A 24,558-nucleotide genomic window follows, 5' to 3' on the forward strand; every position below is an offset into this window, starting at 1 on the left:
TTATTCTCCTACTCCAACAAAAAATTATGTTACCTTAGAGTAATTTTATTTTTTTAAAAAAGTGGGGCCCACGTGGGGGCCATTGTGGGGCCCACGTGGGGGCCACTGTGGGGCCCACGTGGGGGCCATCAAGTTGCCAGGTGGCAGCAGCTAAATTGGCAACATATTTTTCCTATACTGCAACAGTTTTGAAATACAAGTTTTGCAACATTTAAATAGGCTACTGCAACATTTTATCCAAAAAAATTTGCAATTCTACTGTTAAAATACAATACTTCCCAAAATTTGTCCATCATTTCAACAAACCATTGTAAACATACAAAAACCAACATCAAATCCAATTTACTCCAACATCAAATCCACAGCTAAACCAACATAATATCCAGAATCGACCAACTACCAGCAAACTAACAGTTTAATAACAAAAAGTCTAGATATATAACCCCATACTATTAGCTAGTCAAAATAACTTCAAAGAACCAAAGTCTAAACAACCATACTATTAGCAAACTAGAAGCTGGTGCCTTTAGTCATTGGTGTGCCATCGTCATTGTCACTGGCCACATGTGCACACAGCTCTGTAACATCAATTGTGAACGGGTTTGCTTCACCAAGTTTCTTAAGGACCGATGCCAAATTTTGTTGCACCTTCCTGTTTACCTGCTCATCTACCTCTTCTTGGATTTTCTTCACTTTTTCCTCGACTTCAGCAGCAAGGCCTTCCTTAATTTTTGTTGTCAATTCTTTGACATATGTATCCGTTGGAGCAGCAGCTGATAGTTTTTGCGGCTTCTTGCATCTCCCTAAGAGCCAAGTCGGGCCATGCTCTTTATCCAAAAGCATTTCATCAGCAGCCTCCCCGGAATTGATTTTTTTGTTAATTTTATCCTACAAAAGTACAATAACATGAACATAAACGAGCAAATGCAAAACAGAGAAAACTGAAAGGGCAAATATTATGTGTAACTGATTAAGTTAAATACTTACAATTTTCTTTTTCATTGTTTTAGTACTGGTCTTGTACTCGCGTCCTGCATCACGAGTCCGAGTTTTCACAAAAACCTCTGCATCACATGGTTCAGACTCATCTGGGGCATTCTTTTTCTACAAAAATAGATTATACGAGACATAAATTATCGAACAAGAAAGCCAGAAATCATTAATTTAAATTAGATGACCATATACCATTTTGTGTCGAAGCTGTGCGATACTTTTAGGACCAAGAGTGTGAGTCTCGGTATATGACTTGCGGCTATTTGAATTTTTCCTGGCTTTATCCTACAAAAAATTAAACGAAAGTTGAGCAACTTATACTATGTTCCCAAGACAATATTTAGTGCCTAAAATCACAAGTATACCTGAATACTTTCATCATTCCAATATTCCAACAGCAATTTGAACCTCTCAAGTGGAATATCATCAGGCCTATTTTGTAGCCTAATTTCATCAGTTTCAAAAGCTGTATAATGCGCTGCCTTAGTTCGACACTTATACCCCCTCCAGGATGCATGAATTGTCTCAATTGCCCAACTTTCCAGTTCATCGGGAATAATATAGCGGGCCTTGCAAATATTAATAAGAATTACTTTATCGAACTACTCATATAATTCACATTCTCTAATTAAATTTATCATCACCTAACATTTCTATAAGCCAATCAAAATGAAAATTAACTAATTGATGTTCCTAATTCATACTGCTTTGAATTATGCATTACTAATAAAAAGAACAAGAAAATATTGATATATTCAACAATAATTACCTTGACATAATTCCACATAGTTTCCTTCAAATTTTTAGGAACTTTGCGCCAAGTTACATAAGTCAGTGGCACACATCGCTTGGCCAGTGTTCCCAAAAAGCTACTCAGCTCAGAGAGTACCTTGTCATTTTCTGTTATGGGTTGGCCCAGCTCATTCATCCCAATCACAATTCTCTGCTCAAAACTTCTTGTATGAACTTTATCCATTCTTGTCTTTCCTCTTGGGCGGTATGGAACTACAACTTCTAATCAAATTTCAGCAGATGTATTATAAGAGTTATCATGTTTAAGTAGAGCTAATAAGAGTTATAAGCTGTTGAAAAAATTCAAAATGGGGATCTTTAATTTTAACTACTCTAAGTTGAATTATAACAGTTATCATGTTTAACTAGAGATATTAAAGAATATTTTTAAAAAAAATTCCATAATTTATCATACTGAGATCATGAATAAGCAATGTGTTTCTTGTATCTCCTATCATTCAACAAAGAAATGTACTCAAACTTGAAAAACTTATATCGAGAAATAAAATAAAATAGGAATTGCTTACCTTCTTCATCGCCCTCTTCTATTTCAGGCATAGATTCTTGAACAACCTTTTTACTTGCATCTGCAAGAGCTTTTTTCTTTTCAACTCTTTCTTTTTCGAGCTTTTCTTTTTCTTCTTTTTCCTTTTTAGCTTCCTCTTGTTGGCGTTTCCGGAGAGCCAAAAAAGCAGTCATTGAACCATTTCCATCATCTGCTTGGGGTATCTCAATTAATGGATTTGCAACTGTTGTTGGTTGTACCGAATGATGCGTCGGTTCCTTATCGCTTCCATCCTCAGTTGTCTTGCTTCCAACATTGGCTCGAGAACGTGTTGTTGGTCCACGTCCCATGACAAGCTTTTTTTTACTTTCTTTCTTCTTTCCCTGCAAAATACAGGGGCATATATCCCAAATAATTAATTTATAATTATAATGCTTGAAACCATAAAATTCGACTCTAAAAAATACAGACCTTTGGTGGAGACACTGATCCAGCAGCATCGCTACCATCATCCTGTGCTGGATCATAATCTTCACTCCCATCCCGCGTCTTTTCTTTTTGTTTGTCCTTCGATTCAGCTTTTTTAAGTCCAGCTAATAGCACAGGTAAATTCAGAGCATAATATACTTAATTATGCGGATATACTTAATTAAGAATTGAAACACAAGTTTATAATGGAAACAGTACTTAAACACAAATGTATCACTAGATCAAATTACAAAAGAGGGTGCACCAAGGATTTAAATATTTAGACATCTTAAGATATTAACTTTAAGTTAACAAAACAATTTCATTTAGAATTCTAGACAGCTTCTTTGACTCTATCCGGATCTATGAGAATTTGTTGAGCTGGAACATCTTCCCGACACCAACTGGAATCTATGACCTGATTGTCCACTTCTGGAACAAGGGGAATAGTATGCACCATTGGCTCTTCATTTTCATGACCTTCATTGGCATCATCTTTTTCGATATCACAACAGTCCCTAGGCACTTTTTTGATGACATTATATATCATCTTTTCAGTGGGATCTTCTACGTAGAAAGTCCCAAATCCAGACTCCGTGATTCCGTGAACACAATTTAAGGAATAAAGTCGGATAATAAAACTTAATCTTGAATATTTTTTGGAGCCTGGATATAAGGGTTGCTTTCCCTCTTCAAGATGGGCATAAAATTTTTTAGCATCGACATTTGGTCCATTAGGCTGATGAAACATCTCATCTAGGTTATCTTCGAAATTTAAATTATTCTCTTTATCCCCTAAATCAAGATCCTCGTCGTTAACTGGCTGGAGAGGAATCTGTGCAATTCCCACAATCCATTCAGAGCACAAAGGCGAATGGCCATTGCAGATGAGATGATCGTATATAAGGTCCTGACTATGCCACTTTATGTTTTTACATATTCTACAGGGGCATGTCATTTCATCACCTACGGCTACGTTAGGGAATGCATTCCGAATAAAGGATTTTATTCCTCTGATGTACTCGACACTATACTTTGGAAGGTTTATCCAAGTATTATCCACATCGTCCATGGCTACAATTAAGACAATTCAGTTTATTTATTATTTAGGTCACATAAACAAACGATTTCAATGCCTTTCCTAGACAAGACCATTATTTTACTTTATATATTGAAGATCATATATGGATTATACTTAAAATAAAACATTCAAAACCTATATGTTTATTATGGTAACCTATACAGGGGTTAACATATCTGCCATGTACTACCTCATCCCAGGGGTTAAGATAAACAGAATATACATATATGTCATAATTTATAGTTTCACTTTCAAATATAAGACCAAACACATGCATATTATTAATCATACAAATCATTAACAACAATATTCTTTTAATCAGGTAAGTCATACATAGAAATTTATCGCAATTCCCTTAAGTTATATATAGAGTATACATAGAGTTTATGAGCCAAGATAATATGTTATGGCATCTAACCAACTAGCTCACAATATCTACAATGGAATCTTACATGTATGGCAGCAGAGCACAAAAATATACAAATGTTCAACAGAGAATCAACACCAGCTACTCTTAATTGTCAAATTTTTTAAGTTATAAACAGAGCATACATATAGAAACCACAAAACAGAGTCATAACTGGTCACCAGAACAACCTATTTCAAGCATAAATATTTAATAACAAGTCCTGGACACATACACTTACCACAAAATATAAATCAAATGTTAACTAGTAACAAATATTAACTACAAAATGCAACAAATAACAAATGCCACAAAATGAAAACAACAAAGATTCATAAAATGCAATTCCAAACCCCTAATAAAAACAAAAATCAGATAACTTCCCTAATAAAAACAAATAACAACAAAAACAAACCCAAAAACTCAAAAATGTTGAAGCAGAGAGGGAGATACCTGTAGCAAAATCTTTAAACTGAAACCCTAATTTTAAATCCTTTAAATGAAATCCTTAAAATCAACCGAAGAAGCCCTGAAAATAGAAAATAAAGTTAGATTAACAGCCCCCACTATATACAAATGAAAAAAATTAAATCAAAGCCACCATACCTAATTCCAAATGCAAAGCCTCCGCTGAAAATACCTGAAATCAAAGATAAAGTACGATTAGATGTAGTTTAAAAGAAGAAAGACCTGTAAATGGAAGAAAATAAAGAAATGAAGCCCTGATTTAAAGAGAGAAACCCCTAGTTAGGAGTATCAAAGCATCGAGCCCTCAAACCATGCCCTAACTTGAAATCCAAACCTGAGATGAGAGAGATGTGCTGATGAGAGACCAGAGAGACCAGAGCGACGAGAGAGACACGGTGAAAAGAGAGAGAGGCGACTGTGGGGGTGAAAAGAGAGAGAGAGAGACGAGATGTGGGGGTGAAGAGCGAGAGAGGACTGTGTGGAAAATGAGAGATGACTGAGTGTGAGTGGAAAAGGAAGTGAAAAAATGGGGCGGGGTGTTAGTGAAACAAAGTCCCGCTGCTTGTCTGATTTCACCGGGAACCACGCCCGCTTGTTCAAATAAACATATATACATATATTTAGTTTATATTTTATTTTTTTGTTTACATTTTATTTTACTTTTTAAATAAATAAACATATATTTATTATTTAAAATAAAATCATTCACCTATTAAATTATTTAATATTTTATATAATTTTTTATATTTTTAGTTTATATTATTACATAACTTCTATTTTTATTTTTAATACAAGTAATTACTTTTTTCTTTAATTTTAAGTTAAAATATTATTTTCACATTTTAATAGCTTAAGCTAACATATTTGTCTCCATGTTGCACCCTTAAACACTTTCTAACAAAGGCAACATCCCCTTTTTGGCTAAGCTAACATGAAAAATATTATGTTGCGGAAGGGTGAAAGTAGTGTAGCTAAGGTAACATTTTTTAGCAACATTTACAAAGGTCGCGTTGCGATAGGCCTTTTATGGCGTAGTGGATGAAGCCTCGGTACACGTGTATTCATCTTAGCTGTTAGCGTACGTCTTTAGCCAATGAGGCTTCGATACAAGTGTGTCGAATGGTAATTTATCATGTACGTCTTGAGCCGATGTGGCTTCGGTGCATGACTGTCGTTCTCAAGTATTTGGAGGGTAACTTAACACAAGAGGTCTGATCGGGTGTATGTCTTCGACCAGAAAGTCTCGATACATGCTTTTAATTGTGATGTATGTCTTTGACTGAAACGTCTCGACACATGTCTTAATTGCGATGTGTGTCTTTGACCGAAGCGTCTCGACACATCTTTAATCGTGATGTGTGTCTTTGACCAAAGCGTCTCGACACATGTCTTAATTGTGATGTGTGTCTTTGACCGAAGCGTCTCGACACATCTTTAATCGTGATGTGTATCTTTGACCGAAGCGTCTCGACACATCTTTAATCGTGATGTGTGTCTTTGACCGAAGCGTCTCGACACATCTTTAATTGCGATGTGTGTCTTTGACCGAAGCGTCTCGACACATCTTTAATCGTGATGTGTGTCTTTGACCAAAGCGTCTCGACACATGTCTTAATTGTGATGTGTGTCTTTGACCGAAGCGTCTCGACACATCTTTAATCGTGATGTGTGTCTTTGACCGAAGCGTCTCGACACATCTTTAATCGTGATGTGTGTCTTTGACCGAAGCGTCTCGACAGATATCTTAATTGTGATGTGCGTTTTCAGCCGATGAGGCTTCGGCACACGTTTTGTTTTAAATTCTAATGTACGTCTTTAGCCGATGAGGCTTCAGTACATGATTGTCATTCCCCCAGTATTCGGAAGGTTGTTTTTAGCTTAATAAACGAGATATGATCGGATTTATCGTCCCTTGAGATAAAAACAAGCATACGAATACTCAAAATATAGAGTCCGGCGGACCCGTATCTTAATCAGGTTGCCCCCAGGATACGGGTGCGGTTCGGCATTAACTGTAAATGTACTAAGCGCTAGTGTACTCAAATAAATCAAGCATATACCGGGAACTATAATGGTCGTTCCTACGGTTCATGGCTGCCCACGGTTTCTATCTTTCTACGAATACTTTCACCACACAGATAGATATCATCCAAGGATTTGGGTGGTATATCGTAAAGAGAAGACCAGAGCTTTTTACCTTTAATTGGGTCTAAGCCAGCCGTTAGGAATCCTGCAGCTTTGACTTTGTTTAAGTTGGTGATCATCCCTGCCTCCTCCTTGAACCGGGCCAGATAATCCCCTAACTCCTCGTTCGGCCTCTGCCTGCAATGGATGAGTGCTTCGGTATCTTTCACCCTTCGGCATAGATGGGAATAGTGCCTCAAAAATTTCTTCTTCAACTGATCGTACGAGCTGACCGACCTGGGCCTTAGGGACCGATACCACATTGTCGCCGATCCCTTCAGATAGGTCTTAAACATCTTGCATAATATAATATCACAGTGGCCCATACCCGTCATGAGGGACTCGTACTTGTCACAGTGGTCGATCGGGTCTTCCTGGCCGTCGAATTCGGTCATCTTCGGGAACTGCCTCCCTGGTGGTGGTCGGAACTGCTCGATCTCCTCGACTACAACCGGCTCGTGAGTTAACTGTTTGTCTCCGAACATAGCATTCTCCATTCGACGTAGTCGGTCTTTCGTGTGGGGACCCTCTTCGGCCTCCTCAGAATCCGACGGGGTTATATGTCGGTGTCTCGACCTTCGGGGACGCGACTCAGAGTCCGAAGACCCGTCTTGGTCTTCCCGGTTCCTCTTCGTGGGTTGCCCTTCTCCTTTGGTCATAACGATCACGTTTTCGGCTTCGAGGGCCTCCCTGAGGACTCTCTCTTGCAACTCAATCTCCTCTCTCTACAACCGGAGGGCTTTCAGCCTCAATTCACCGGCCTCCCTTTTCTTGGCTAGTCGGGCCGCTCCTTGCTCGTTCTCCCTCGACGTCTGGGCCTTGACGGCTTGTTCCTCTCTCCATTTTAACAGCATCTGTTGTTGCTCTTTAGGGGTCGGTAAGAGGCCTTCGGGGCTGCTGTCGAAGTTCAGGGCTACAGGTGTGATGGGAGGTTGTTGGTTTCCGGTGAGAGGAGTGTTATTTGGGTTCGGTGGTGTTTGATCACTGTTGTTTGTCATCGTCTCAGATTACACAAAGCTTGCTTGCAGTTCCCACAGACGGCGCCAATGTTGGAACCAAGATTCTGCCGGATGCGGATATCCCGATAGGACCTGCAAAGGAGAAGAATGCGAGGGATTGTCTCCCCGATTCACCTCCGGTGTGAGAATAAGTCAGTGGTTCCAGGTGAGGTTTAATGGAAACTGCAAGTGTTTGTGTGTGTTGTAGAGATCAAGTGAATGTTTATCTCATATTACCGGGGTATTTAAAGGGGGTGATTTCCATGTTGTAACGTCTCCCTGATGTATTAGGAGGGTAATGGAGTTTTAATGCGGCGTGATCCCTGCCTCCGACCGTTACCAAGATAGTGCTGGAGTAGTTTAAATGATGGGCTGGACCTCTTGGGCCTGTCCTCCAACACTAGTTAAAAGGCCAAAATCCCTCTTGAAACTTAGCTCGTAATTGTAGTTGTAGAAGTCGAGGACTGATTAATGTCATGTGTCATTTTATTGCGATACTTAAATATTTTGACGTGTCTGTATAATATTACATATTGCGAAAGCGTCGATTAATTGTGAAGGGTGATCAACCCATAAAATATGTGATAAGTGAATCTAAGCACAAGTAATTTAACACAGCAATAGAAAAAATTATGCAAGTCAACGAGTGTAACATAAGCAGAAATCATATGGCATATCAAAGAATCAAAACCAGTGTATGTTCATCAAGGCATACATATTATAGCACATGTGTAATATCGAACAAAGGTATGAGCATATTTCATTAATTGAAACCAATTATAGCATGGTAATTATTTGCAAACATCAAGCAAAACCTAAGTGGCGAAAGGCCAAGCAAAAAACAATCTCCTAATTTACTTATTCAAACATGACATCTTGAATAGAAAGGAAAAGATAGTAAGGCACATTACACGTGATATGCTTTTAAATGAAAATCATTCCAGGTCCTTGGTACTTGTGATCTGTGGACAATTAATATGCTCCTCGTCTGACCACTATATCTATAAGATCAGGGCCTTTGCAGGTGTCAGTGAATTTTCTTATCGCGTCCATGGTGTTTTGAACCGCCTTCAACACTAGATGATGTCCAGTCGTATGGTTTGTAATCTCTTATTCTGGAAGTCGTGATTTTTCTACTTGGACGGTAGTACTTCTCATCATCCTCCCGTCTGTCCTCTTCCAGTCTGACATGTGCCATGGCCTTGGCCTGTACGTCCTCCATCGTCCTGCAAGGGTACTTTGTCAATTCGTCATACAACGGTGAATCCCTCTCCAATCAACGCCTGAAGGCCTCTATAGCCGTCGAGATGTTGCAATTCGTGATCGTCAGTTTTTCTCTGTTGAACCTCATCAACTAGTCCCTCAACGGCTCCCTGTGTCGTTGGACTATTCTGTAGAGGTCGCTGGTCGTCTTCTCAAACACCCAACTGCTTGCAAATTGCAAATTGAACATGTCGACCAAGTCTGCAAACGTCTCTATTGATCCGTTGGGCAGATTAACGAACCATTGTAGGGCTGGACCTGCCAATGTTGAACCAAACCCCTTGCACATACATGCCTCCCTCAAATCGCTCGTGATCGGTACGGTAAACATGCGTTGCTTATACTGGGCGATGTGCTCCAGAGGGTCCGTCGACCCGTCATACGACTTCATAGAGGGGACTGCAAAACGCTTCGGTATGTCGACAAGTGCAATGTCATCAGTAAAAGGTGAGTCGGCGTAGCTTGTGGGGGTCGCCTTCTCCAGAGGTTTGGGTACTCCGGGGATTCGTTGTATCATCTCACGGAACTCTTTGAGTTCCTTCTCGACTGACTCTGGGACCTTGTCATGTGACCTTGACGACCTATGCCTCGACCTCCATCTTTCATGGCCGTCATGGTACTCATCCCGGTCGTCTTCCCTTTTGTCGTCCCTGTCGTCGTCTCGTCTTTCATCATGTCGACCATCCCTGTCCGCCTCCTCATCGTCTTCAGGCGGAGGTTGATCATTTTCAGCATTCTCTTCTGGTGTCGTCTCATCCTCGCCATCATTCAAGTCTAGACGACGTACTACACTCAGCAAGGTCTTCTTCGGCCTGTTGGTCGACCTGGTGTGTCCTGTGCTCTTGTCTTTACGTAATGTCGTGACCTCTTTCTGTAGGGAATCGATTGTCGCCTGCATTTTCTTCATTGCCTCTTCTAGCTGTTTGTTCTTTTCGGCGTCGGTTAGTGGTTGTGACGACTTCGGTGGTGGGCTGTTGGTGGTCATTGTCAAATCAATTCGATCTTAGCACACTTCCCACAGACGGCGCCAAATTGTTTTAACGAAATTTTGTACGGGTGAATGCTAAGTGAATTAATTTGAACGATAAAATAAATAAAACGAGACAAATATTTGGTGACGCGGAAAACCCCGAAATAGTGTATAGATAATGACTAGGGGAAGAAGAGATTTTTCTTTCTAGCCTATCACCTCTACAGTTTATATACCATGCCAATACGTAGTGTCCCACTTCAAGTCCATTTCGTCCTTTTCTCCAATTCTCCTTTATTTACTCACCACCTCCTCCTAAATTGTAGCCACGTTAATAACAAACTATTTTTAATTAATCCTCCTTAAAATGCGTGCAGTTACTTCCTATTCTTCATAGTTTATCCACTCACTTCTATTCAACTACTTCCCAAGCTTTTATCCCGTTGATAACTTTTGCCTCGTTAGCCATACTTGCCAACTCATGCTGCTCCACGTCATACGCATGTAGCCGCTTGTGATTTATAAAATTGATATATAACAATAAATATAATAAAATAACTCCAACCCTCCTTCTAAACTAACTGCACTTGAAATATCTCCCCATTAATCAACGAAAAGATGATCGAGTTCAGCACTTAATTTGATTCATAATATAACTCATCCAAGGGTCATGTTCGATTCCTTACATATAACTCCTCCAAGGGTCATGTTCGATTCCTTACATAATCACATTCTCCAATGTCACCGTAACAAATTGCCTTCAAGGATGCTCATACTACTTTCCTTATTGAACTTCACTTCTTGAGACTCTCGTAACAACATTAATATATATCTTACTTAATTGTATTTATAAATTCTAATTAATATGTATATTAACAATTGTTAAAATATTAAATTATCCAAATATCTATTAATTATTTAAGAATACTCGTGTATGACATATTTTATGACTTTAAATTACTAGGATTTATAATAACGATTGTTATTCTTTTTTGAAATTTTGATCCTTGTCTTTTATGAGAGTCCACGTAGACATGTCCATGTCCCTATTTATTGTGTTAAACGAAGTCAACTTATTATGAACAATAATTTTTACTTTATGCTTTAATGATGTGAAATGTAACAACTTCTTATTATAATAATTGGATTCATGTAATGACCTCATATCAGATTTTATTATTAAATAAATAAATAAAATAAAAGTTAGATATAGTAAAAAAGTAAAAATTATATCTTAAATATAATTTGATTTGTATCCATCTTAATGGGTGGCAAAAACTAGATTTTTCTATACAATCAAGGCATCTCAAAATTCTAATAAATTGATATCAAATAATCTTTTACTGATAACATATATGAAATATACAATTTCCGGATTATTACTAATATTTTAAATTTGTAACGTTAGCCACCAAAACTAATAAGAGAATAGCGTAATCAGCATAAATACTTATCCAAAATGGACAAACGGTACGTTACAAATATGTAACCGACATAAATGCATGCATTGTATATGCATCTTATGAAATGTAACCGACATAAATAAATGCCTAACAAGGACAATATCATGTCATAATCAAAACAATTTTTGATAGGCTATTTATTTGCGTGATGAAATTAATTCTTTTTTAATAAATTATAAAAATAAAATAAGTTTTTCAAAAAAATACATTCTACCCCCTTCTGAATCTAAATCAGATTGTGACTGATTATAATTTTAAATCAATTTATGACTTATTATAGACAACCAATTTTTTAATATAAAATCAAAAATCATTTAAAACACCCAATTTAAGTTATGCTAATTGTATAAGACTCCTCCTTCGCACTTTTAGAACACCGAGTTTCTTGATTTCAAAAATAAAGAATACCGAGTTTCTAACTTTATAAGCATAATAACTATTAAACTTTAATAAAGTGATAAATTTGACACTCATATATAACCAACATAAATAAATATATATATACATAAAAAATATATTTTTTAAATATTATTTTAAATTTACAATTAACGGCCTACTAAAATAATAGCATGCTTATGTAGCAGATATAAATACGCAACAGACATAAATGAGTGCCTAACACAAACAAACTATTGATATGTAAGCAGGCTCCATATTTCAAACCGGAGCTGTATTATTTTGGATATAAATAGGACTAATTTGTAAACATATCTTTGTCACACTCCTTTCTAGACTCTTAGAACAACCAGATTTTAAGTGCGGTAAATTTTCCTACCAAAATGCGATCAAAGTTGCCTCTGATGCTCTTTCTACTTTCCTCACTTGGCTTCTTCTTGCAGATCACTTCTTCAGGTATATAGACTATACAGTATACTGCTTTATTTTCTATATGTTTTAAGTGTTATACTAAATTATGGACATATGTTGCGGGACAACATAGGATAAACCCATCACTTGGGCTATCCACTCGTGCTCTATGTATATCATGTTTATTTGTTAATATTAGTAGTGATCTTGTGAATATGCAGGTGGCCTCAAAGCGGCAGTGCAGCCAATAGGTGTGTGTTATGGAACATTTGGTAACAGTCAGCCACCAGCCCGAGAAGCGGTGTCTCTTGTCCAATCTGTTGGAATAGGAAGGATGAGACTCTATGGCCCTGACCATAATGCTCTTCCAGCCCTTGGTAACACTAATATTGAAGTCACTCTTGGTGTCCCTAATGACGAACTTGAATGGGTGGCGTCCAGCCAAGATAATGCAAACGAGTGGATCCAAGGCAATGTCCAAAACTATAAACAAGTCAAGTTTAGGTATATTGTTGTTGGTAATGGAATAAGTCCAGTACTGGATTTCAAAACCTCCCAGTATGCACCATTCCTTCTTCCGGCCCTTCAAAACATTCAGAGTGCAATTTTTGCTGCTGGACTACAAAAGAGAATCAAAGTGACCTCTGCTTTTGATCAAACAGAGCTTCTTCACCAGTCTTTCCCACCATCACAGGGTGAATTGAGGACGGAGATTAGAGAATTTATTGACCCTATTATTAGTCTCTTGGTCAAGAACAATGCACCGATTCTAGTAAATCTTCACCCTTACTTTGACTACATCTACAAAATGCCAAATAATCCTATAGAGTTGGCATCTAGTAAGAGCAAGCAGGATGTACGACTTCAATACGCTCTGTTCCAGATTCCAAATAAACCTCTTGTACAAGACGGCCCACTTGGCTATAGTAATGTTTTCGATGCCATGGTAGATAGTGTATATTCTGCACTGGAGAAGGCCGGTGGATCCTCTTTGGACATCGTGGTCTCAGAAATTGGATGGCCCCAGGCTTCATGGTCTGCTGATAATCATATAGCCAATAATCAAAATGCAGCAACTCATAACTGTTGGGATTTAATCTAAAACATGTTTTTAGATAATAATATTTTTATTATGTTTTATTTATTTGGGTTAGTGCTAAATCACGTAAACCAGGTTAATAGGAGATAGAATAGGTTATTTGTTTGTTTGAGGAATATCAGGAGGAGTTTTGAATAAGTGGGGATGTTGGAGTATTTGTAGGAAGTAGTTATTAGCTAGTGTTTCTCTTGCATTCAGTTTCCATCAGGGTATATATATCCTACATGTACGTTCAGTTTTATTTAAAACAGAGAGAACACAATGTAGCCATTAAGTGTATTCTGGTTTATAAATACAAGTGTTAGTTTTTCTGCATTATATTAGTAGTCTTATTATTATCTTTATTAAAATTTCAACATGGTATCAGAGCGAGGTTGGAGAGTATCAGGGCTTAACAGCCTTTCCTCCGATCTTTGGGTTGTTGCTGGGTGTTGGCGTCACGGGTGCCGGGCGTTGTGCTGCAGAGGCGTTGTGTTGCAGAGAAGATGTAGTTTTAAGTAGGCGTTGCAGAAGTATGGTGGAAAAGCTACACGTGTAGTATGGGATGCATGTGTAGTATAGGGTTGCCGAGAAAGACAAGGCGATGCCGGAGAAGTTCGTGAGAAGAAAATCATGGCACAAGTGGTCATGAAAGAAATTTTTAGTTTAGAATTGTTGGTGAGAAGTGCACCCTGGAGAAAAATACTCCAAAATTGTTTTTGATGAGAAGTGCATCAAACTTGATAGTGGTGATCAGAAGTGCATCACAAAATGAAAAGATGGTGGTGAGAAGTGCATCACAAGATGAAGAGAAGTGCTTCACAAGTTTTAGATTAAGGGAGAGATTGTTGGGATTTAATCTAAAACATGTTTTTAGATAATAATATTTTTATTATGTTTTATTTATTTGGGTTAGTGCTAAATCACGTAAACCAGGTTAATAGGAGATAGAATAGGTTATTTGTTTGTTTGAGGAATATCAGGAGGAGTTTTGAATAAGTGGGGATGTTGGAGTATTTGTAGGAAGTAGTTATTAGCTAGTGTTTCTCTTGCATTCAGTTTCCATCAGGGTATATATATCCTACATGTACGTTCAGTTTTATTTAAAACAGAGAGAACACAATGTAGCCATTAAGTGTATTCTGGTTTATAAATACAAGTGTTAGTTTTTCTGCATTATATTAGTAGTCTTATTATTATCTTTATTAAAATTTCAACAATAACAACAGATTAATTAATCATGTACGCATTGGTGGGACACCAAAAAGACCTCAGAAGAGGATAGAGACCTATATCTATGCGCTGTTTGATGAGAACTTGAAGGGTGACGAGAGTCAGAGGCACTGGGGGATCTTTTGGAACGATAAACATGCTAAGTACCAAATAAATTTCCATTAGGCAATAACTGACGTGTGTGCATGTAGCACATTTTGTGTATGTCGAATAAGGTTCAGGAATTTTAATAAAATGCAGTTTCTTGAGGAAATCTGAGATTGCTATGAACAAGACTGTGTAATGCTTTGGGATGATTAAGATAACACAAATTTCATTATTGACTTTAGTTGTTATCTTTGCATATATTATTTAATCTGAAGATTATGTTTGATTTTCTTGTTTTTCATCAAATAAGGATTTCATTGAAAACCAAAAACCGATTTTCCAATAACTGTGTTTTCTTTTGCGGTTATTGTTGGATGTGTTAGCCAATCTGTGCAAAAACCAATATATGTGTTTGTGTGTGCGAAACGGAAGAAGAAATAGAAGAAGAATGAAGGAGACTGATTAAACAGAAGGATATGAAGAAAATCCGAGTCCAGTGCGAAACTGTCTCCTTAAAGCGTATTCGCCTCCTCACCGTATGAGTGGAACGAAAGCTTCCCAGGATAAAACGGATTGCGATGTCGTTAACAAGAACGGCACCTTCGGCGAGCTTGAATCGAGCAAGACAACTATTACCGGAGAGATTTAGGGTTGTGGTATTGAGAGAGAGAGAGGAGGAGGAGGATGTGTTTGATGATGCAAAACCCTTCAACCTATATGGGTATTTATAGGTGACAAAGACTTGTGCACTACTCTTTTCCATAATTAATCGTTATTAACTACATAATCGGTGTAAAACTTGCACGCCACACTAATTCCATAAATAATATGAAACAGAATCAAATAAATATTTGCAAGTTATTATATCCCATATATAATCTGAAATAGGATCAGATTAAATATATCAAGATATACACCATATCAATTAATCTGAAACAAAATCAAATTAATTTATGCCATAATATTTGAGCCAAATTCCACTTGGAAAAAATAATTTCCATTATCAAAAAGATATCATCATATCTCACACATAATGCTCAAAATATTATTTACCAATATGGGACTTATACCCATATTTTCCAACAGGATGTGCAACACTCATTAATTAATTCTACATTAGTATGATATTGTTCGCTTTGGGCCGTGGTCAAGCCCCCTCACAGATTTGTTTATGGACTCCTCTCAAAATCCCTCATCTCATACTAACAGAGTTATTCTTTGCCCCTTATACTGCCACTATTCATCCGCTGCTACTCTACTAATTGTGTGCCGCAACTCCAGGATCAACTTCTTAACCATAGGCTCTGATACCACTTGTTGGGCCACGCATCACCCATTAACTCCACATTACTATGATATTGTCCTCTCCGGGCTGTGGCCAAGCGCTTACAAATTTGTTTTCGGGCTCCTCCCAATAGGCCTCATACTAATTTAGATTGTCTTTTATGATACCAGGAAGACTGCTTCTCTTTATTTCCTCATTAAGTTATCATCCTGTATCAGTATTTCAATGTTGTGTAGTTTGAGCTCGTCTTTGAGAAGCATTATATAACAAATGTCAAGTTCTTTTTTACTAGAAAAAATTTGACTAGGTCCTTTATATCTTAACTGAATCTAAATATGAACCAAATATGATCACATATAGTTAAAAGACCTGGTTTAGTTATTAGAAAATTGCTTTGTAAGAAGAGGCTGTTGTTTGGTTTGGATTGCTTAAGTCACCTATGAAGATCACGTTTGTAAAAATCGGAACTCGGTTCAACTCGGTTTGGTTCCGGAAAATTGAGTACTCGGAACTCGGGGATTACTCGGAATGAGTTATCGGATAACTAATCGGATATTTTTTATTAATTTTTTCTCTCATATATAATTATATACCGATTAATAATAAAACTATCTAATAATATTAATATTTTGATAACACATTGAAATAATGAAGTTCAAATAAAAGTTACTTGTTTGATAATTTTTGACATAACAATCATTCACAAGTTTTAATGATAAAACATATATACTTTCTAATTAATGACAATACTTTGCAAAAAAAAAAAGACCAAAAAATATATAGATTTACGTTTAATCCTTTTTGGAATAATTTTCAAATAAAACAATAAAAAAATTGAGAAGTCAAACTCGGATTTTGACCTCGAGTACTCGGAGTCAAACCGAATTTTGACCGATGTTTTAGTAAATCGGTTTTAAACTAGATTACTTGGAACTCAGATCGAGGGGTTAAAAATGAGTACTCGGCCGACTCGGCGATTTTTAGAACACTGATGAAGATACTCTACACTTTTAGGAAACACAATTACTTCTGCTACAATTAACAGGGAATTTATCGTTGCAACTATAGAAACAAATCGCTACGAAGCTGTCCCTGTTTCTGCATTTAGCAAGTACGTGGATAAACATAGGGCTGTTCACAAACCAAGCTATTCGCGAACAAGCTCGAGCTCGGCTCGATAAAAGCTCGGTTTGTTAAGAACTCGAGCTCGAGCACTGCGCTGTATCACCATTGTAGTATTATTATATACAAAACAAAGTCAGGTACCCTATTCATGATTCATTGGTGAAACACAGTTAAGGTTTTGTTGAGATAAAAGCACCCTTTATTTATGAATTACTGCTCTTTTAAATATAAAGTTTAGGTTGTGTTCACTTGGATGAAATGGAATCGAAAGAGAATAGAACATAGTGTTGATTAGAGAATATATATATAATTTTCATTCCTTCAACCATTCCATTGTTACTATTTTAACTAGAATTCTATCCCACATGTTTTTGAAGTAATGTTCATTCCAATTCTACATTATGTTCCTTTACAATCTTTATCAGAAGAAATTTTAACTCATTCTTGTTTAGTCACTATTATCTCATATTTTTTCTCTGTCCATAAAACTTTTATATAATTTTTAGTTCTATTCTCCTCTCATTTCATTCCATCCAAGTGAACAAAGCCTTATAGTCAGGGGCGGATCCAGGATTTAATTCCTGCCCGGGCTGGAGTTAAAAAGACTCAATAAAAAAGGATAGACTAATAGACTAGTAGAAAATCAACACATGCATAAATCATGTAAAAACAAAACTAGTTTATAAATGAACGTAAAAGAAGTTAACTTACATCATTTGAGTTGTACTCGCCGATTTTTTTGAGTATAAAATTCGTCTATCACTTCATCTATAACATTGCCTTCAGCATACTATTTTTCAATGTTATAAGCATAGAATCTCGCAGATATTCTTCATCCATTTTGTTTCGAAGAACGGTCTTAACTATTTTCATAGCTGAAAAAGCTCGTTTTGTAGTAGCTGTAGAAACCGGCAAGTCAAGACAAGACAAATCAACCGATAAATCAAACTGTAGTGTTTAGCCTTTCCTGTATCAATTAGTCGTACACATAACTCAGAGATTGTAGAAAAATTCTGAAATCTAGCAGCCTAATCACATCAATCTTGTAATGATCAAGTTGGAGTTTCAGATAGTACATCTCTTGTTGACTAAAATCAGCAGGATAAAAGGTACTAGCAAGGGTACAAATCTGCTCAATGTCAAACAAACTAAAATTATTCTTCGATTCCAATGATGAACTCAATCTCAAAAGCTCCACTGCATTATCATTAAACCTGTAGTTCAACTCTTCCACCTGATAATCAATAGCAGAATTAAATATATTATAATGATAATGATGCTCAATTGATATATCATCTCTTTGTCTCACTGAATGGATATTATCCATATAACGAGAATTCATATCCGGTACATCAATTTTGAATTTTTCGCAAACTGATATAACATATTCCAAAAGAACATCAAACCCATCAGCTCTCAAAGATTGTAGCAATTCTTTTGTTGTTGCAACTAAATCCACGACATTCAAGATATCAATTGATTTAGTTTGTAAGGCTCGACAAAGCAAATTTGTGATGCCCATGATCTTATGCATCAAGTAGAGTACAAATATAAACTTGAATGATTTAAGTGCATTTAGAGAGCCTCTAGCTTCTCCACGCATAGAGTTCGAAGATGTACTACAAGTAATAATGCTTTCCAACACAGTGAGTATTGAACTATACTTATCAATCAAACTACAAATAGATTTAAAGTGAGAGCTCCACCTGGTAGATCCTGCACGTTGTAAATTTCCAATATGATTAAGTCCCCTCCCAGTCTCACGTTCCCTACTAGCCAAAGAATGATCAACCTCAATGCCATGTGCTATCTGTAACTCTGACAGACGTTTAGAAGAACTAGTAACAACATTCACAGCATTAGACAACATAGGAAAAAAATCCCATATAGAATCCTGTTTCTCAACAGCTCCAACCAATGCTAGCTGTAAACGGTGAGCAAAACAATGTACATAATAAGCATATGGGCAATCTTTAAGAAATAATGCTTGTAATCCATTAAATGCCCCACGCATATTACTAGCACCATCATATCCCTGACCTCTCATGTCATAAATGCTCAAGTTATTCTGTGTAAGAACATCAGATACTTCTTTCTTAAGAGTTGCTGATGTTGTGTCAGACACATTAACAATATCAAAAAATCGTTCACGTATGACACCATGAACATCAACAAACCTAAGCACGATAGCCATTTGTTCTTTACGTGATGCATCTATTGCTTCATCAACTAAAATGCAAAACTTAAATCTTCCTATCTCATCACAAATTTTCTTTCTCACTTTAGAAGCAAGGATATACTGAATATCTTTTTGTATTGTTGGAGCAATGTACATAGCATTCTTTGGTGCATTTTCCAAAACAATATTTGAAATATCAACATTCATTCTTCCCATAAGTTTAATCATCTCAGTAAGATTACCTCTGTTGCGAGAAGTGGATGATTCATCATGACCCCGTAATGCACATGCTTGCAAAGTTAACCATAAAACAGACTTTATAGTAGTTCTCAATCTCAGTCTATTTTTCTTTACCTCTTTCAAAGATTGAGAATTTATGACCTTGTCAATATGCCTTGTGACATTCTGCAACCCTTCAAGAGATTTGACTGACTTGCCATGTGCTGAATTAGGAGTTCCAACGTGTACCAAGAAAGAACATTTGTTATTATCATTCACTCTTTTCCAACATCTAAATCCATCAACAGTAAATGCCACTTGACTAGATGCATCTTTTTGAAACAAGAAACAAGGAAAACAAAATGCTGCATCTTTGGAAATCGAATACTCTAGCCAAGGGAAATGTGTTAAACCAAGATGCTTGAAATCGACGACGTTGACTTCCAAATTGAGTAGGTGGATATTGCTCTTTCCTTAATTGAGGTTGACATGGTCCCAATCTAATGTATTCAAGTCTAATGTCATCTTGTACATTAGGTGGATACTTCCAAATCGGACGACGTAACCCGGGATCACGTTCAAGAAATGCAAGATCAATAGGAGGGACACAAGGTGTAGGAGTCGCACCAGGAGTAGGAGCCACATTAGGAGTAGCTGTAGGAATCACACTAGGAGTAGGAGTCACGTTAGGAGTAGCCGTAGGAGTCACACTAGGAGTGGGAGTCACGTTAGGAGTAGCCGTGGGAGTTGGAGTTGGAGTTGCAGGAGTACTATTATGAAAGGCATATGTTAAGCCTATTTGTATTTAAGAGTATCAACTCAACTCTGATAAGAAAGAAAGTAAATTAGCAAGCACTATTGAAGGAATCCGTACGAAGAACGTCAAGTGATTTATTAAAATCATATGTCTGAAGAATTTCAGGATGCTGCTGCACACCACTGAAAGAAGTTCATTAATATGTTCAAGCCTCAGTGTACAAATAATATTTTGTAGCACGTCCAGAAGTCCAGAAGGTATAAAGTTTTAATACTTTATTTATTCAGAAGATTCCAAACTATTTCTACTTATGAAGAAGAACTACGAAGACAAAGACTCGATGAACAAGCCACTTCACAAATGTTTAATTGATAAAGAATATTTGATTCAGCTAGATACAGATGAACCAGACAGTACATTTGTGTGTCAGCTACTCAGATTAAATATTCTGCATCAACAATAGGTGGTCGTTCAATCAAGACAAAGAATCAGATCTTTTAAAAGAAGTCAGAAGGCCTGCTGCTGAAGAAGTGCTCAATATAATTATTCTTTTAATTAATTCACATCTCAAAATAATTATATAAGTTATGTAATTTATTTATTAAATTAATTCACACTCGAATTAATTTAATTTATGAATTTATATAATTAATATAATTAAGTGGATAATTATTGAATTAATTATATAGGAAAAATCAATTGTTAAATGGTTTTTGAGCACGGTATGACAATCTAATTGATTGTCATACCGCACTTTGCCAACTGCCATAGTCAGGAGGCATGACAAACCTTTGGTTTGTCATACCGTTTGTCATACGGTCTGTCATACGGTTTGTCATACCGTTTGTCATACCGCTTGTCATACTACTTCAAGCCTTAGCCTCCAAGTTTAGATTGTCATACCGTTTGTCATACGGATGTCATACCTATTCAAAATCAGCATGACAATGCTTGTAATTGTCATACCTTCCCACTGATTGTCATTCTGATTGTCATACCTTCCCTTAGATTGTCATACCTTCTCATTTGTGCCATGACAATGCTTGTAATTGTCATACCTTTTGTCATAGCACTTGTGTAATTGTCATAGGGCTTCCTAAGGGTTGTCATGCCTAGCTTTGTCATACAAGTTCAATGGTTTGCCTATATATATGGCTTCACCACTTCATTTGTTCAATGTTCATTGCCTTGTAAACTTTCAAGTTGTTTGTAACTTGCTATTCGTTAAATCCACAGTTTCCTGTGCTTTGATCATTCGGTTGTTTTAATCACTAAACTAGAATACATCCTGTCGAATTTATTCTACGAACTAGTGGACATTAAAACGAACCATATTAATTATATAACGACTTAAAAATTGTTATATTAATTAATTTAAATCTGATTAACAAGTTAAACTCCAATCAGATTATTCCGCCGCGATTATTTTGTGACGATTGTATTCAACCCCCCCTTCTACAATCGTATCTGGACCTAACAATTGGCATCAGAGCAGTTGATACCATTTTCAGTATCAGATCCTATACACACTCTGTAACGTCCAAATATTTTTTATTCGAATTAATTTTATTCCAAAAATTAATTTTGATTTAAAATATTTTTTCTTTCAAAAATCCAAATCTCTCCAAACACTATTCACTTCAATTTCAAATATTTTTTAATTCGAATTAATTTTTTTTTTTAAAAAAAAATTAATTTTGATTTAAAATATTTTTCTTTCAGTAATCCAAATCTCATCCAAACACTATTCATTTTAATCTTTAAAAAATGAGTACGCAAAAGATCAGTAGCATTAAAATCCCACCGTTCAGCCAGGAACACTTTGGCCTATGGAAGAGGCACATGTTCCTATTCCTCCGCACTGCGAACAGAAAATACATCGGGATTTTGGACAAAGGTGTTACTACTCCGATGAAGGTCATTTTAGCACACGAAGAGGATGGTGTGTTGATACCTCATCAGGTCATTCCGAAAGAACTTTCTGAGTACACCGATGAAGAGAGTGATCAAATGAACTTAGATGATGCTCTTCAACTAATCTTGGTTGAATCTCTAAATCCAGTGATGTACAATGCTGTTGTAAATTGTACGAACGCCAAGCAAATCTGGGATACATTAGAGATTATCAATGAAGGCTCAGAGGAAGTTAGGGAAAACAAGAAAGAGATACTGATGGCTCAGTATGAACAGTTTGGTTCCCATCCCGGTGAAGGGATTTCAGAAGTATTTATCAGACTTAATAATTTGATAAATAATTTAAATCTGAATGGGAAATTCTACGACAAGAAAGAAGTCAACTTGAAGTTTCTCTTGACCCTTCCCGAACATCTGGAACACAGAATCACTGCCATCAGGGAAAGCAGAGATCTGCATGAGATTTCTCTGGAAAGACTCTACGGAGTTTTGAAAACTTATGAACTGGAGCAAGTTCAGAGTAAACAGAGATATGGCTGGGGTAAAACACAGAACCATTCGAGAGCTCTAGTTGTTGAGTCACCTGTACTGGAAGAAAAGAAGAAGGATGTTGTTGTTCCTTCTAAGACTACTCAGGAGCTTGTTGTACCTGAGATGGGTCAGACTGCTTCTTCCAGTGGTGACGAAGAGTTCTATACAATGGAAGAGCTTGAACTGTTAGAAGATCAATCTCTATCCCTGTTTGCCAAGAAGTTTGGAAACATGAGATTCAGGAAGAACCCCTCCTACAAGTACAAACCTACTGTCAACAAGTTTCAAAAAGGAGGTTATTCATCTTCTACAAGCAAAGGAGGATACAAGACTGGGATGGTGGACAGAAGCAAGTTCAAATGCTTCAATTGTGGTGAACCTGGACATTTTGCAACTGAATGCAAACAGCCCAAGGTTCAAGGAAAAAGAAAAGATTCGTATGATGAGCTGAAGCAGAAGTATGATGCACTGGTTAGAAAGCATCATGGTACTTCTGGAAGTCAAAGCTTCAAGAGCAAATCATATCTAGCAGAAGGGAAAAGCTGGGATGATACAGATAGTGATGAAGAAGAGCAGATTGGGAATGTTGCTCTCATGGCTAATGCTGGATCATCTTCACCTCCTCCTGCTGGAAGCTTTCAGGTAGATCCTACATGCCCTAAACTTTTTATGCAATTAGGACTTGAAAGAGATGATGCTATTAAAAGGTTGAAAGCTGCCAATCTTAAAATTGATACTTTAGTCTTGGATATTCATGCTTATAAAATGAATGAGATGAAAGTATTAAAACCTAAAATAGAACAATTGACTATGGATTTAGGATTACAATGTGCTAAAGTCAAAGTTCTAGAGAAAGGTGAGATTGCTTTAAGACTTCAGCTAGACGAAGAGAAAGTGAAATGTAAAGCCTTTAAGGATGCCTCCATGATAGTCAAAGAACTTAATGATAAACAAGAGATCAAGAGAACTGTTGGAATAGGCTTTGACTATAACAAATCTGTAGGTAAGGCTAGTAACATTACTCCCTTTAAGAAGAGTGCAAAGGAGAGAGGAATTCCTTTTGTTTTGAAAGATTCCCCTCAACCTTTGTTTAAGGCCTCAGAAGCTGAACCTCTGTTAGAAACTCCTGTTGTCATTAAATATGAACTCAAACAGGAAGACCTTAAAATGAAAGAGAGTAATGAGAAGAAAGATGAGATCCCGACATCACTAAAACCAATCAAAGTGAAAGGCAATGTTAGGTTGCCTAAAGCTGGTTTAGGTGTCAACTCTGAAAGAACCAAATTCAACAAGCCTAATAGTTTTGTGAATAGTAAGAACAAGAACAATAGATGTCATTCTACTGAGAACTTTAAATCTGATAATAAGGTTAGAGTAGAATCTATTGATGTTCCTACTACTATGACTGATACTCCTGTTGTTCCTGCTTTTGATGCATGTCATAAATACTGTGGTGTTGATAATTGTATGACTTGTGCTTTCAACTTGATGTCTGCTTATTTTAAAAATTTGCATGCGAAAAATGAAAACACATCACCTAGACAACACACAAACAACAAGCATGCTAGATCAAAGACTGCTAGTCCTTCTCACAAGAGAAAGGAAACTTATGTTCCAAAGCCTAAAACCAAGGTTTATAAGGCTGTTGTTAAGGAAGTAAGTTCAGTCAAATCTGAACCAAGTATCAGTCCAAGGGGCTCTGTTGTTACACCTGATAGAAATCAGTTTTTTAAGTTTGCTGGACCCAATCAA

The 24,558-nt window shown here is 36.8% G+C and overlaps 3 protein-coding genes across 6 annotated transcripts; 1 reads left to right on the forward strand and 2 right to left on the reverse strand.

Annotated features, from left to right (window-relative positions):
- Window positions 1-275: 275 nt before the first annotated feature.
- On the reverse strand, window positions 276-5,726 carry LOC108194237 (uncharacterized). Of its 4 annotated transcripts, none has more exons than XM_064080723.1 (10): window positions 5,048-5,724; window positions 4,852-4,885; window positions 4,699-4,774; window positions 2,762-2,883; window positions 2,313-2,673; window positions 1,763-2,007; window positions 1,359-1,562; window positions 1,186-1,278; window positions 988-1,104; window positions 276-888 (listed from the first exon to the last, which is right to left on the reverse strand). In XM_064080723.1, the coding sequence occupies exons 5-10, from the start codon at window positions 2,638-2,640 to the stop codon at window positions 511-513; spliced, it is 1,365 nt and encodes a 454-aa protein (XP_063936793.1). In that variant the 5' UTR covers window positions 2,641-2,673; window positions 2,762-2,883; window positions 4,699-4,774; window positions 4,852-4,885; window positions 5,048-5,724; the 3' UTR covers window positions 276-510. The 4 variants fall into 4 exon arrangements, with proteins under 4 accessions (XP_063936793.1, XP_063936794.1, XP_063936796.1 ...); XM_064080724.1 differs by having other exon boundaries at window positions 4,987-5,724; XM_064080726.1 differs by having other exon boundaries at window positions 1,763-1,998; window positions 4,852-5,726.
- A 6,596-nt stretch (window positions 5,727-12,322) lies between these two features.
- LOC108195624 (lichenase) lies at window positions 12,323-14,655 on the forward strand. Its single transcript, XM_064082159.1, has 2 exons — window positions 12,323-12,443; window positions 12,620-14,655. The coding sequence occupies exons 1-2, from the start codon at window positions 12,371-12,373 to the stop codon at window positions 13,498-13,500; spliced, it is 954 nt and encodes a 317-aa protein (XP_063938229.1). The 5' UTR covers window positions 12,323-12,370; the 3' UTR covers window positions 13,501-14,655.
- A 3,527-nt stretch (window positions 14,656-18,182) lies between these two features.
- LOC135147947 (uncharacterized) lies at window positions 18,183-21,130 on the reverse strand. The gene is made up of 3 exons (XM_064082016.1): window positions 21,111-21,130; window positions 20,046-20,374; window positions 18,183-19,936 (listed from the first exon to the last, which is right to left on the reverse strand). Exons 1-3 carry the CDS (start codon window positions 21,128-21,130, stop codon window positions 18,183-18,185), a joined length of 2,103 nt encoding a protein of 700 aa, XP_063938086.1.
- Between the last annotated feature and the right edge of the window lie 3,428 nt (window positions 21,131-24,558).

The sequence above is a fragment of the Daucus carota genome, chromosome 7 (assembly GCF_001625215.2).
Source record: "Daucus carota subsp. sativus chromosome 7, DH1 v3.0, whole genome shotgun sequence".
In the NCBI taxonomy this organism is placed as follows: Eukaryota; Viridiplantae; Streptophyta; class Magnoliopsida; order Apiales; family Apiaceae; genus Daucus; species Daucus carota.

Bases quoted from the DNA above. Each gene is read 5' to 3' on its own strand.
- LOC108194237 (XM_064080723.1), bottom strand. From the start codon at position 2,640: ATGGGACGTGGACCAACAACACGTTCTCGAGCCAATGTTGGAAGCAAG. The intron at 2,008-2,312 runs GTAAGCAATTCC...AAATTTGATTAG, and splicing joins AGAAGAGGGCGATGAAGAAG to AAGTTGTAGTTCCATACCGC. The intron at 889-987 runs GTAAGTATTTAA...GTACTTTTGTAG, and splicing joins AAACAATGAAAAAGAAAATT to GATAAAATTAACAAAAAAAT.
- LOC135147947 (XM_064082016.1), bottom strand. From the start codon at position 21,130: ATGGCAGTTGGCAAAGTGCG. The intron at 20,375-21,110 runs GTATGACAATCA...CTTTCATAATAG, and splicing joins ATGGCAGTTGGCAAAGTGCG to TACTCCTGCAACTCCAACTC. The intron at 19,937-20,045 runs GTCAACGTCGTC...TGTTTCAAAAAG, and splicing joins TCCACCTACTCAATTTGGAA to ATGCATCTAGTCAAGTGGCA.
- LOC108195624 (XM_064082159.1), top strand. From the start codon at position 12,371: ATGCGATCAAAGTTGCCTCTGATGCTCTTTCTACTTTCCTCACTTGGC. The intron at 12,444-12,619 runs GTATATAGACTA...GTGAATATGCAG, and splicing joins CTTGCAGATCACTTCTTCAG to GTGGCCTCAAAGCGGCAGTG.